The sequence below is a fragment of the Helianthus annuus genome, chromosome 14 (assembly GCF_002127325.2).
Source record: "Helianthus annuus cultivar XRQ/B chromosome 14, HanXRQr2.0-SUNRISE, whole genome shotgun sequence".
In the NCBI taxonomy this organism is placed as follows: Eukaryota; Viridiplantae; Streptophyta; class Magnoliopsida; order Asterales; family Asteraceae; genus Helianthus; species Helianthus annuus.
Window position 1 is genome coordinate 161608536 of NC_035446.2, and position 12911 is coordinate 161621446.

At 39.3% G+C, this 12911-nt stretch overlaps 1 protein-coding gene and 1 long non-coding RNA gene across 3 annotated transcripts; one reads left to right on the plus strand and one right to left on the minus strand.

Moving 5' to 3' along the window:
• Positions 1–996: 996 nt before the first annotated feature.
• On the minus strand, positions 997–2188 carry LOC110907760 (putative F-box/LRR-repeat protein 23). Its single transcript, XM_022152691.1, has 2 exons — positions 2047–2188; positions 997–1598 (listed from the first exon to the last, which is right to left on the minus strand). Exons 1-2 carry the CDS (start codon positions 2186–2188, stop codon positions 997–999), a joined length of 744 nt encoding a protein of 247 aa, XP_022008383.1.
• Positions 2189–8535: 6347 nt separating this feature from the next.
• On the plus strand, positions 8536–10128 carry LOC110906213. 2 transcript variants are annotated; one of them, XR_002573750.2, is made up of 3 exons: positions 8536–8671; positions 9296–9383; positions 10091–10128. It is a non-coding gene; the product is annotated as an uncharacterized LOC110906213 (long non-coding RNA). The 2 variants fall into 2 exon arrangements; XR_002573749.2 differs by lacking the exon at positions 10091–10128 and adding an exon at positions 9913–9995.
• Positions 10129–12911: the final 2783 nt, after the last annotated feature.

Genomic DNA, 12911 nt, shown 5'->3' on the forward strand with positions numbered 1-12911 from the left:
CTTCACTGGCAAGCGTTGAAACGGGTCTTAAGGTATCTTAAAGGTACTCTTCACCATGGGTTGTTTCTTAATCGTGGTTCTCCACTTGACCTACGAGCTTTCACTGATTCAGATTGGGGTGGAATTGCCGATGGGGGGCGTTCCACAACTGCGTATATTGTCTATCTCGGGTCCAACATTCTCTCATGGCGTCGGCTCGTCAAAAGTCGGTCTCCCGTTCCTCAACCGAAGCCGAGTATAAGGCATTAGCAAATGGTGCAGCTGAACTTTCTTGGGTCCAGAATCTACTATTTGAACTTGGCCTATCTATGCCAAAATCCCCTACATTATTTTGCGACAATGTGGGTGCCACTTACTTATGTGCAAATCCGGTTTACCACTCACGTATGAAACATGTGGCTCTAGACTATCATTTTGTTCGCGAAAAAATAGCAAATGGCTCCTTACGGGTTCAACATATTTACTCAGCGGATCAACTGGCGGATGTTCTCACAAAACCGCTGAGTAGAGGACCATTCTATAGATTACGGTCCAAGATTGGAGTCTCGGATGGATCCTCCATCTTGCGGGGGCATATTAAGGATAATCATAATTAACTATTTTCTATGTATATTTCATTTGTATTTTTAGATATTATTGAGGTTGTTATTGACATCCACAATTGTAGCCTAGACTAAATCCTTTCCATTAGTGCTGTTGTAATCGGCTTGTTTAAAAAGCCTTGTATTAGCAATGTAAAGTCAAGCTTTTCACAATATTCAGTATACCTTCATAAGAAGATTAACATGAGTCAAAAGAAAAAAAGTTCTTGCAGGAAACAGCAGCTGCAGCTTCAAAAATACAATAACCAAAACTGGTATCAATAAAGACAACCAAACATGTGTTTCTAGTAAGCTATTTTTCATGGAAACCAACTCAACTATTTGTCTAATAGATCATAATAACCATCCATTTAGACTCCAAAATCAAGAAGGGCTGCAATCTGTCTTTAAAAGTTTACTCATATGTAGAAACTTCATAGGCATCAGCGCAGTAATCGGCTAAGACATCGTCGCCGTCAAATGTTGCATAAAAAATATAAGGGCAGTCTTTAAGAGAATCATTGGGAAGTTTAAGATATTTAATCTGTTTAGAACATTGTTTCCCTAGATCTCCCTTAAGATCAATGTAAAAGCATTCACGCAAGTCAAGTGTTTCAAGGTGATGACAGTTATCCAGAATCACACGCAACCCAACATTGGTCCTCTTGTTTCCAATGAGTTCAAGGTGCCTTATCCCAAGCAAGTTTTGTCCAATAGCCATGGCTATCTCATTATATCTCGTTAAAGTCCCTTCATCAGCAATAAACATTCTCCATCCTCTTTGATTCACTTTGAGTGTTTTTAACATTGGGCAATAACGGCCAACAGTTTCAATCTCTTCTTTTGAGATTTCTATCTTGTAAAGGTTTAGTTCCTCCAACAATGGAAATTTCATCAAATCAACTGTAGTCAACTTTTCATAGAACGATTGATATGCTATTTCAAGCCGTCTGAGCTGACTTGGTCTGTAAATAAAACGGAAACAATCGTAATAAAACATCACTTTATGGTGCATATCTAAAAAAAAGAAATGGTTCTAACTTCTAAGAAACAAGTTCAACAACCACCGTTATAATGTCGAAGGGATACTATAGTTACAAAGTGCAAATAACAAACTAAACAAATGGTTAACACAACAAAGGAGTAAAACAAAGCTAAAATCAGCCAAACAAGAATTTAAGTTGAATTACAAACACGTTTGCTTTACAAAAATATAAAATTACATGTTTATTATAGATCAAAAGAACACAGAAAATGTTTTCAGCAAATATTTCTAAACAGATCTTAACTTATACCAAAAAAACAAAAGCTTAAAAAATGTTGATGTAGTTCTAGTTATACAACTTGTAAATCAATATATTTAGAACAATGTGGTGGAAAAAACCAGAAGTGAATGCAAAACATTTTTGTTTGTTAAGAAAGGAACATACACATAAATTCAGTCAGAGTTAGTTAGCTCACATACCTTTCAGCAACATATAGATGAAGATCAGCATCATAAGTAGACCAATGGTGATATCAACTAACTGGCCTTGGCTTCTATCCACAGCATTCTTACACATTTTACCCGCTGAGACTTCTGCAATTGTTCCCTGTAAGTCGTTCATATTGATGACCCTCCACATAACAGGGTCCTTTCAAATCTTACGCCAAGCAGTGCACACTTTCTGCGCATTCTCAAGTATGTCAACCATACCAATTCTGTTAAGTATATTGGCCGTAACGTCGGATGGGAGATCCAACCAGTTCCTTTTTTCTTGCTTCAGATTCAGTTCTGATGGCACCATCACTTTAGCATGTACAAAGCAAACGAAAAGCATTACATGTTATTCACCTACTTAACATATATCAAAATAATAAAATGAATAATAAACCCTAACAATTTACATGTAAACTAACATGAACAGAAGAGAAACCTGTAACTAAAATATCACTTCACTAGCAAAGGACAAGCATTGTGCACACTGGGTAACTAAAACGATTGAAAACAGAACAAATACACTAATTATGCCCCCTTTCGGCTTTTAAGAATAACACGCATACATTCGAAGCAGAGTGAAGGATACAAGCAACACAAAAAATAGCGTTTTCCACAATCATAGTAGAAAGGACAATAATCGATCAAAGTTTCTAATAATAATATAAGCAAATGATAAACCGTGAAAGAGAGAAACAACGTACCTTTGTTTGGTTTTTGTTAACCGTTGCGGGTTTAGTGGACTTATATAGCAGTAGGAAATGGAATTTCAAACGGTTCAACTACTCATAATGCCACCGCCAATCCAACCATTGGTGGCCCATTGGTTTATTTGATGTTCAAATTAATTCAAATTAAACTTCTCAAATTACTTTTCCGGCTCTTTCTCATTTTAATTATTATATTTTTTTTCTTATTTTTAAATAATATATTTAAACAAAAAAAACTAGGGTTAATTAATTATTGAAACTAGTGAAATATCCCACGTGTTGCGGCGGATTTTTTCTCCATAAATTATATGCCGCAATTAGTTGGTTTTGAATAAATTTTTAAGCGAATCAACCAATAATAGGATTTCACCTAAGGCTACGAAGAAACGAATAAGTTGAGATTTGATAAATTTCAAAACCACCATGTCATACAAAGGTTACAAGATACAAAATGAGCCCCTATAAGCTCCATTGTACCATCTCAGCTTCACCTCATCAATAGAGCGCTTCTTTATGGGATATAGCTTCATCTTTTTAAATGCCCCTCCCCCCCACACACATACACATTTATCTATCTATTGTCCGTCATTGCAATAACATATACTCAATAGCACCCCCTAATGGCGTTCGTGGTATGATTGCGCTTCTTTATGGGATATAGCTTCATCTTTTTCAATGCCCCCCCACACACACACATCTATCTCGCTATTGTCCGTCATTGCAATAACATATACTCAATAGCACCCCCTAATGGCGTTCGCGGTATGATTTGGCGGGGAGGGGGCGCTATTGATCTTTTTTGGCCGAGGTGGCACGAGGACGACACCACATATGTGTAGCCTAATATAGTTATTCACTCTTAAGATAATATAGGAAACTAATTCAAAACATACTCCCTCCGTTCCATTAAAAGTGTCTTATTTTGAATTTTCAAAGTCTTTATTTATAAACTTTGACCTTAAATAATTTTGTTTGTGTTAAATAATACTTGATGAAAGTTATATGATTTGAGTGTGTTTTACAAGTGTTTTTATCAGGTTAATTTTCACAAGTTTTATATAACACAAAAATATATAATTAAAGTCAAAGTTTATAAATAAAGACTTTGAAAATTCAAAATATGACATTTTTAATGGGGCAGATGGAGTATTATTCAAAGTAAACTAACATTTGAAAATTTTTTCTCATTTAACTCACAATTAAAATCTCATTAATAATTAGAAAATAAGCATCCTATATTATGTATTTTATGGGGTATAATCTATAATTTGTATTTATAATCTATACTAACTTATTAAGAGAACTAGGATTTTACCTTTTGGTCATTCTATATTCTATACACATTTTGAAGCAACATGTACAAGAGAGACAAGTTATTTTAGAGGAGGTAAACTTGTGTGTTTTCTAAAGTTTTAAGACGCTCTACGGTCATTCTAGGGATTTCACCTCTGCTCTAGGTCATCCCGGTTGTTGAACATCAATCGTTGTTCTTCAATGCTCTATTCACTACTTTTCTCTTCCGGTAAGCGACCGTTAAGTTGCAGGTGATTAACTCCACCCATTTTCTTTTATTCCTCCTTCCCAAATCAAACCTAATCATGCATCTCATCTTCTTTGACGATGTCGGATCTTCTATGCCATCTAGATTTCTCCATCACTACGAACTCGTCAAATCATGAAAGTATGGTTTCTTCTCTGTTTTAGGGTTTTAATGCTCGGTCGTGCTATATTGGATCTCTTCATCAAGGTTCAATCCTTTGATTTTTGACATACATCTTGTAATTATGTCAGCTAAGCTACGACACTTGATTTTGAAGGATCTGGACGGGTAGAAAGCTTAAGGTATAAGATTTGCTAAGTTCTTCCATCTCTCTATAATTTCACCTTTATATTCCCATTTATCTTTAGGTTTAACTTTTTATTGTTTATTTATTTCTATTTCTTCGTCAATTAGAAATCTGCATATTTAATGATTTGAGTGGGTGTTTAAGATTGTTGGATTAAACCTTCTATTCCTGATAAAACCACATCAAAAGGCCAAGAAAAATAATAGTCAATTACATAACATGTTTTATTAGAAGAATTTCTTACTCAAATTTTAGTTAAACTTCATTACAAACTAAAATTGTTAAGAGATCTTAATATCTGGTTGTACTTAATTGTTTCTAGACTTTGGCTGCACTTAAAGATGAGGGGATTTTTAAATGGAGGAACAATATGATTTGAAAAGGTATGTTGAAGTGCATATGTTTAGTATTGTAACACTCCGACCGTGTAAAAACAACAAACCGCGGCGGAAATGTCGGGGAATTACGTTACAGAACTATTGTTTCACAACACATGTACATAAAGATTTGTATTATTGAATTGTTAAATTACATTGTCTTGGAAATAAACACAACAAACTACAATAATCGTCTTTCAAGTTTTAAAGTAACAAAGGCCCGAGTCCAAATTCAGACACTATGGAAAGAAAAAAAAAGAATCATAAGTAAAGAAAGGGACTCACTACGAAGGAGGATACAGTAGTGACAACGATGATTGGTATGTATATTGATTGCATTAATTGATGCTGAACCAACTCCTTGTAAATTTTTTGTTGTGGACATGGAAGCAGATTTTCAGCGTAGTCCACGCAATGACGTGGTATCACCATTAATTCATTTTAAACCCTTATGACAATAATGCATTTTTTATATATATTTTCATACGGTGGAGGTATCCACACACCCCCCTAAAAGTATCTACACACACCCTAACCCTAAATGACCCTTATTGCCCAATACGCCTCAAACTGGCCCCACCCATACGCCCCTCATTGCCCAATACGCCTCAAACTGGTCCCTACCATCTAATTAATTAATGCCAATCATTGGGTGTCAGCCAATAATTACCAATATCCTCTCCCTAGCCCAGTTGGTACCATGAAACCCGGCTGTGGTAACTTTTTTATAAGTATTATTAAACGTTTTATTAAATGTCAACTTTTTATTTATCAATTATTATTATGTGTTTAATTTTATTAAATGGGAATATTATAACGTTTTATTAGATGTCGACTTTTTTATTTTTCAGTTATTATTATGTGTTAAATTGTTTCCATAACACAATGTGTATGTTAAAAAATGTCAACTTCTGAAAGTCTTTAATTGTTTTTCAATTGTCGTTTATTAACCATAACGCAACAAGAAACATAATTCAAAATGTAATTAAACATTGTTTTATATTAATACACAAAACATGTAACTTTGATACAGAATTTAACGACTAAACCCTAAACCCTAAACCATAGATCGCTAATTGTTACATATTTTTGAATTCCTATACAGGAAAACGATGGGTGCAGCTAGCATACACAATTCAAAGACAGCCCGGCTGTCTTGAAATTGCGTACCGAACCCTACCTTCCAACGGGATTCTGCTTCACATCTACCACACTGAGATGGCACAAGGGATCAGGAGGTTGGAGCAGTGGAGTCGGCATTTCGTTTATTAACCACCGTCCAGTCTTCCGCGCCTTCTCTGGATGGTGAGCGAAGTTGCATTCCCGTTGGTCGAAGGCTCATGAGAACACTAAATGAACTCCTCTCTTGGAAGGACATGTTACAAGGCAGACCGCGTTGGCTAGCGTCACTGGGAGCTGACGAGGCAACAGGCTACTCCGATAACACGTAATCCTAGATCGGCGTTCTAGTACATGAATCTGAAATACGAACGTAGTTTCTCCATAAGGATTACGCTACCACCACCGTCAAAACACCGACTTTCGATATCCTGTTAATAAAAAATACAATTTAGCATTAGACTCGGCATTCGAAAATATATTGTAAAAATAAAAAAAAACAGAACACCACCATAGCCGACACACCACCACCACCACCACAGCCGACACACCACCACCACCACCACAGCCGACACACCACCACCACTACCACAGCCGACCCACCACCATCACCACCACCAACACCACAGTCGGCCCACCACCACCACCACAGCCGACCCACCACCACCACCACCACCACCACCACCACCAACACAGCCGACCCACCACCACCACCACCACCCCAGCTAACCCACCACCACCACCACCCCAGCCGACCCACCAACACCACCAACACAGCCGACCCACCACCCCAGCCGACCCACCACCCCAGCCGACCCACCACCACAACCGACCCACCACCACCACCACCAACACAGCCGACCCACCACCACCACCACAGCCCACCCACCACCACCACCACAGCCGATCCACCACCACCACCACCACCACAGCCGTCCCACCCCCATCCCCACCACCACCACCGCCACAGCCGACCCACCAGCACCACAACCACAACCCCAACACCACCACAACCACAACCCCAACACCACCACAACCACAACCCCAACACCACCACAAACCACCAAAATAAAACCACAAAAAAAACAAGGGAAAACAAACCTTGAATATTCCGACCGTATACACCGATACGAGAGCGAAAACTATACGAGAGACGCGTGTGGTCTCCTTCCGGATTGTCATCGTGTGGTCCATAACTCCTCTAAAAAATAACTTTTGGATTCGGATCTGTACTTGTTCTCGGATAAAGTATAAAAGGGAAGGTGAAACTGAACTTCAATGAGACCCATATGGGTCGATGAGAGGCATATGCAAGTGGGATGTCATAAATGTCCTATCAACTTTTCAGAAAAGGTAGGTGGATATGGGTCTCATCGGGCTATACGAGGCATATGGGCTGAAAAGTTGTCAGGATCCGTACCCACCATACGCGCGTATGGGCCTATGAGCGGCATATTGGTTTGGTTTTTTTTTTTTTTTTTTTTTAAAGCTTGTATATGCTGGTTGCAAATGTCGGGTATTTTTGTCATCCTTACTTGCCACAGAAATATACACCATCTTCATAATCACAAATTCACAATGGTTTTTTGCAAATGTGGTAGGACGGCTGCACTAAGAACATCTTGGACTGAAGCTAATCTCGGACGTCAATTTTACACTTGTCACAGTTTGGTATGTTTTTAATGTATTTTTTTTCCATTAACCCTTGTATATTAGTGATTTTTTTTCGTGTCAGCGTTCTAAGTGCAACTTCTTTGTGTGGGTCGATCCTCCCATGTGTCGTCGGGCATGTGTGGTCATCAAAGAACTGATGGATACGAAGGCTGTGCTGAAAAACGAAGTCAGTTTTTTGAGAGAGGAGGTTCGAATTTATAAATTGCAAGAAGCGGAGTTTGAAGAATTTCATTCAAGTGTTGTTCGTAAGAGGGAACGTTGGTTGATAATCAGTTGGATTTTTTTTGTGTTGTTTGTCTTGTTATTTTTCATTGTTAGTATGTAAGTTTATGCAAGACATGTAATCGAATATTAGTACATATAATCGAATATTAGTTATAAATGCCGTTTTTTATATATATTAAGTTTAAAAAAAATGTAATCGAATATTGTGTTGTTTATCTTGTTATTTTTCATTGTTATTATATATACTAAGTTTTAAAAATGTAACACCCCAAAAACGGGTTTGGTAATTTAGACCCGGTTACTATTAAGAAACGGGTAAGGTACCGTTAATGAGAAAAGTTAACCTGAAAAATGAGGATTTATTAGGAATAGTTAACCTAGTTGATTATTGGTCTCGTTAGTAGTAAGGGAAGAGTTGAAGCCTTATTTAATTAAAACGAAACATGAGGGTCCAAAGTGAACAACTTGAAAGTTGTTGTGTTAAAAGAAACAACACACACACATACACACACATCGTGTGTGTGTTCATGAACGAGCAGGGAAAGCTCCCATGGAGCCAAAACCCTAAACTTCATCAAAATCTCCAAATTGAAAGGCTAAATGAAGCCCAAATTCACAACCGAGCATGAATTAACGATCACCTTCACAAGGGGATCATAAGGTATGTCTTAAAACTTAGATTTGGTGATCTTGTTTGAAGTGGGTTATGATCAATCCATGAAATTGTATAAAATTAAGCATGTAGAGGTGTTAGAAACACCAAATAGAACTTGTGTTATGAATAATTTCAAGTAATTGGGTGATTTAGAATGAAACCCATTGCATGAGTGTGAAGATGATGATCATGATGAACTTGAAGATGTTATAGTGTAATCTTGTGTTGTATAAGGTGTTGTATGATAGACTAAGATAGTTAAACTTGAAGTGAAATTTATGATTATGAGATTTTGTTTGAATGTGATAGTTCATAAGATGAAATAAGGAAGAACATGCTTAAAACACTTGTACATTATGCTTAGGAAGTAGTACGCACGCCAAGTGTTTGATGAAATGTCTAAAAGACAATAGTAAGTGAAATTGTATGCAAGTAATGGGTAAACATATATAGTTCATGTGAAGATTATGTAGGGATGATGTCGAGTATGCTTTATGCTTGTTTAAATGGATTAATGATGTTGAGTATACTTTATATAGGTCGTGTGTTAGATGTGAATTTGATATGGTTGTTCATAAGTATAAGCATATATGCTAATAAGAATGTGAATGTAATGACATGAGTGTATAGGAATCATGTCAAGATGGATGGGAGCGTTGAAGGCTAACGGGCTACGAAGACTCAATCAAATAAGCGAACGCAAATACGGGCGCGCAAGGTAAGTGAATCCCGGACTTACACTTTAGATGTAAAATGTATTGTAGTATGATGATTATTGTGAAATGTGTGAGAAAGTATGAGACAATGGAAGTAATAAGGTAAGTTTACGGTAAATGAGTCGAAAGTAGTTAAGAATTAGTGTCTATTTAGTATAGGTAAGAAGGAATCTTACGTGATGATGTTATGCATAAAGATGAAATAAGTAGTTATATGCGTAGGTATGGGTATAATTGTAAGTAAGCAATTGGGACTCATAGGAGAGTATGGCTATGAACACGTAAGTATGGAGAATTATGTGTATACAATTTACATGTATAGATGGGTGTGTTTAGGATTTACAAGTAATATGTGTAGAATGTAAATTTGTAAGTACATGTACGGATAGAAAGGGTATGTATGCATGAATTTGGAATTTAGTTATATGTACAATTGAATGAGACTTGTTATGTGTATACATGGATATGTTCGTATGAATGAAATCTAATGATGCTAATCGTTTTCCTATTGAGAATGAAATGGAAATGCAGGTATACTTGTGATGGAAGTTGAAGGTAGACACCGAAATCCAATGCGGGTGGTTTAAATGATGGATGAAGGGTCTAACATAAGCGAAAGCATGATATGCCGACGCCTAATTATGCATGTTTAAATTTTATGTATGATGACACCAGTTACTAATAATGTGATTGTACGTGGTGTCTGCAGGTTGTACAGAACTGTGAATTCTCATCACGAAGCGTAAGCAGTCGAAGATCGAGTCAAGTCGTGGATTGTACGTGTGGGTGCGTGGTCACGTAATTTAATATACGTATGTCAGATTGTATAAATTTATAGAAAGCATTAATGTATTTAATGTAAAAGATTGATTTAATGTAGTTCTAAGTATGTTAGAATGAATATAATGAAAGAAAATTTTAAGTTCGTATTTCCGCTGCGACTTTTGGTTAAAACGTGTTAGGGCGTTAGAAAAAAAAAATGTTGTTTTTTAAAATAAGTCGACTAAGCATAAATAACTAAGCATAAATAACAAAACGAACAAACATTCATCAAGTTACAAATGACATACCAATGTTTAAACATACCAAAATAAATAAGTATTTGTTCATACATGCCCACAAATGTTTAACAAAATAAAATTCACCCAACAAATACAAATACTAACCCTCCATCTCCTCAACGCTGTCGTCAGAATCATCCCCACCACCCGCCTGTGTCCCGGACGGACCTACCTCCATGTCGAAACCCAGATAAACTCGTGGATGTGGCGGGGGTCAAACAGGCAACCCCGCTTGGGTACGTCTCTCGGCCTCACTAGCCATCACCCACTCCATCAAATCCTCCATCCGGTCCATCCGCCTGTCCATCCGCTAAAACTGATGTGTCCAGCTGGCCATCATACCATCCTGACCCGCCACCAGCCTTTCAAGGAGACGTTGGGTGGACTGAGGCAACCGCACTGCATGATAAACGCGTTGTGGAATCTGTGGCGGCTCCTGCGGATGCCCCTGGTCAACCTGAGGCTCCATGTCTCCATCCATATCAGGCACATCAGCAACATGCGGCATCTCCACCTCCCCAGCCTCGAGTAGTGCCTGGTGGACTATCGGTTGGGGTTCATAAATCTGTTGGTGTTCGTCAACAAACCGATGCCCGATATCCGGAAAGTTCACCGCAATCTTCATCCCTCTCATCGTCCTAAGATCTAAGGGCTCGTGTGGTGCTGGGGTCGGCATATCATCAAGGAATGGGTAATACAGACCGCAATGCTGGGCAATACACGTGATAAACGCCCCTCCAATCAAATGGCTACGCCTGTGGCGTTTGCCGTACGAGGCGAAATACTCCGCCAGACAGCGATGGAGGGCGCACGGTGTGCCCGTATATAAGCAGTACAGAAAGAACAGATCCACCTTCGTGACCCACTCTAGGCTTTTGCCAAGCGCAGAGATCGACGTGGCAATGCAGCGGTGTATGTAGCGAACGAGTGGGTCAGGAATCGCAGAAACTCGGGCCTTCTTACCGAAGGGTCCAGGACCTATAGTGGGCCACCAAGCAAACAACTGATCATCAGGCATAGCCCAAATCGCGGTGGTATAGATGTCCTGAACCAACTCATCATCAGTATAGAACCCGGTGGCAACAGCAAACTGACGCAGCGACCAATTTTGTCACTGCCCGAACAAACAGAAAGATACCTCGGGAGGCGGTGCTTCCACATTCGGATCGTCTATATCCGAATTGGGTCGGTCAGCCGGCCGTAGACGAAACACGAATGTGGACAGAAACTCCACCATCATAGTCCTATGAGACGGCCCAGCCGTCACCGAAAACATGCGATCCCACGGGGAATTCTCCCTGATTAAACCCCTTGCTCTCCCCTCCTCCCCGACCTCCCGTAAAGCCTCCCATGACAACACCCTCTGTCGACCCACCTTCATTTGTCGCAACCTCTTAAAACGTTTATACTCCCTAGAATTGTTCGGGTAGTCCATATAGGGAATACCCAAACAATCACCCCCGGCCATCTCATCGAATCCAGGCACCAGTACCACACCAAACTCCTCCTCGTCTGACAACATATCTGCAAAAATTAATATATAATACGTGTCATATTATAACTTGTAACAAATTTCTAACAAATTAACATCTAAATAATCGACAAACCACCACCACCACAACAACCACCACTAGGGGTGTTCAAAAAACTCGTGGCTCGCAGCTCGCTCGAAAAAAGCTCGAAGAAAGCTCGGCTCGAAATTGGCTCGGTTGTAAACGAGCCAGCTCGGCTCGGCTCGGTTTGTAAACGAGCCGAGCTCGAGCTTGGCCTGGCTCGGCTCGTGAGCTCGTGAGCTGCCTCGATAAGGTTTACATCCTTCATTTTTTTTGTCCCACATCTCTTAGAAAACAAAAACTAAGGGAGTATCTCCCCTATAAAAGAAGGTAAAGACAATGTACAAAGTAAATTAACTATTTATACTTGCATATTTAGCTATATGGTTAAATTAAATGGCGTTTATAGCCCTCAGTCTATGAATAAATTCATTTTAAGGGCTTTTTAAATAGTAAATTTTGTGGATTTTCGTTAGTTCGAGCTAGATCGAGCCGAGTCGAGCTAGCTCGAATTCTAATCGAGCCGAGCTCGAGCCTCAAATCTCAGCTCGATTTGAAATTCGAGCTCGAGCCGAGCCAGCTCGAATCGAGTTCGAGCCGAGCTCAGGCTAGGTCTAGCTCGGCTCGACTCGGCTCGTTTACAGCGCTAACCACCACCACCACCATCAAACCCCCACCACCACCACAGCCGCCTAACCACCACCACAGCCACCACCACACCCGCCTAACCACCACCACAGCTGTCAATAACCACCACCACAACCACCACCACCACCACCACCACCACCACCGTCAAACCCAACACCGCCGTCAATCCCCCACCGCCGTCAAACCCAACACCAACACTACCGTCAAACCCAACACCACCGGCCATAATAAAAAAAAAACAAAATAAACAAAGGAAAGATGAAATAAT

Coding starts and splice junctions, on each gene's coding strand:
- LOC110907760 (XM_022152691.1), bottom strand. CDS start 2,188: ATGAACGACTTACAGGGAACAATTGCAGAAGTCTCAGCGGGTAAAATG. Junction 1,599..2,046: donor CATCTATATGTTGCTGAAAG/GTATGTGAGCTA, acceptor TCTTTTTTTTAG/ATATGCACCATAAAGTGATG.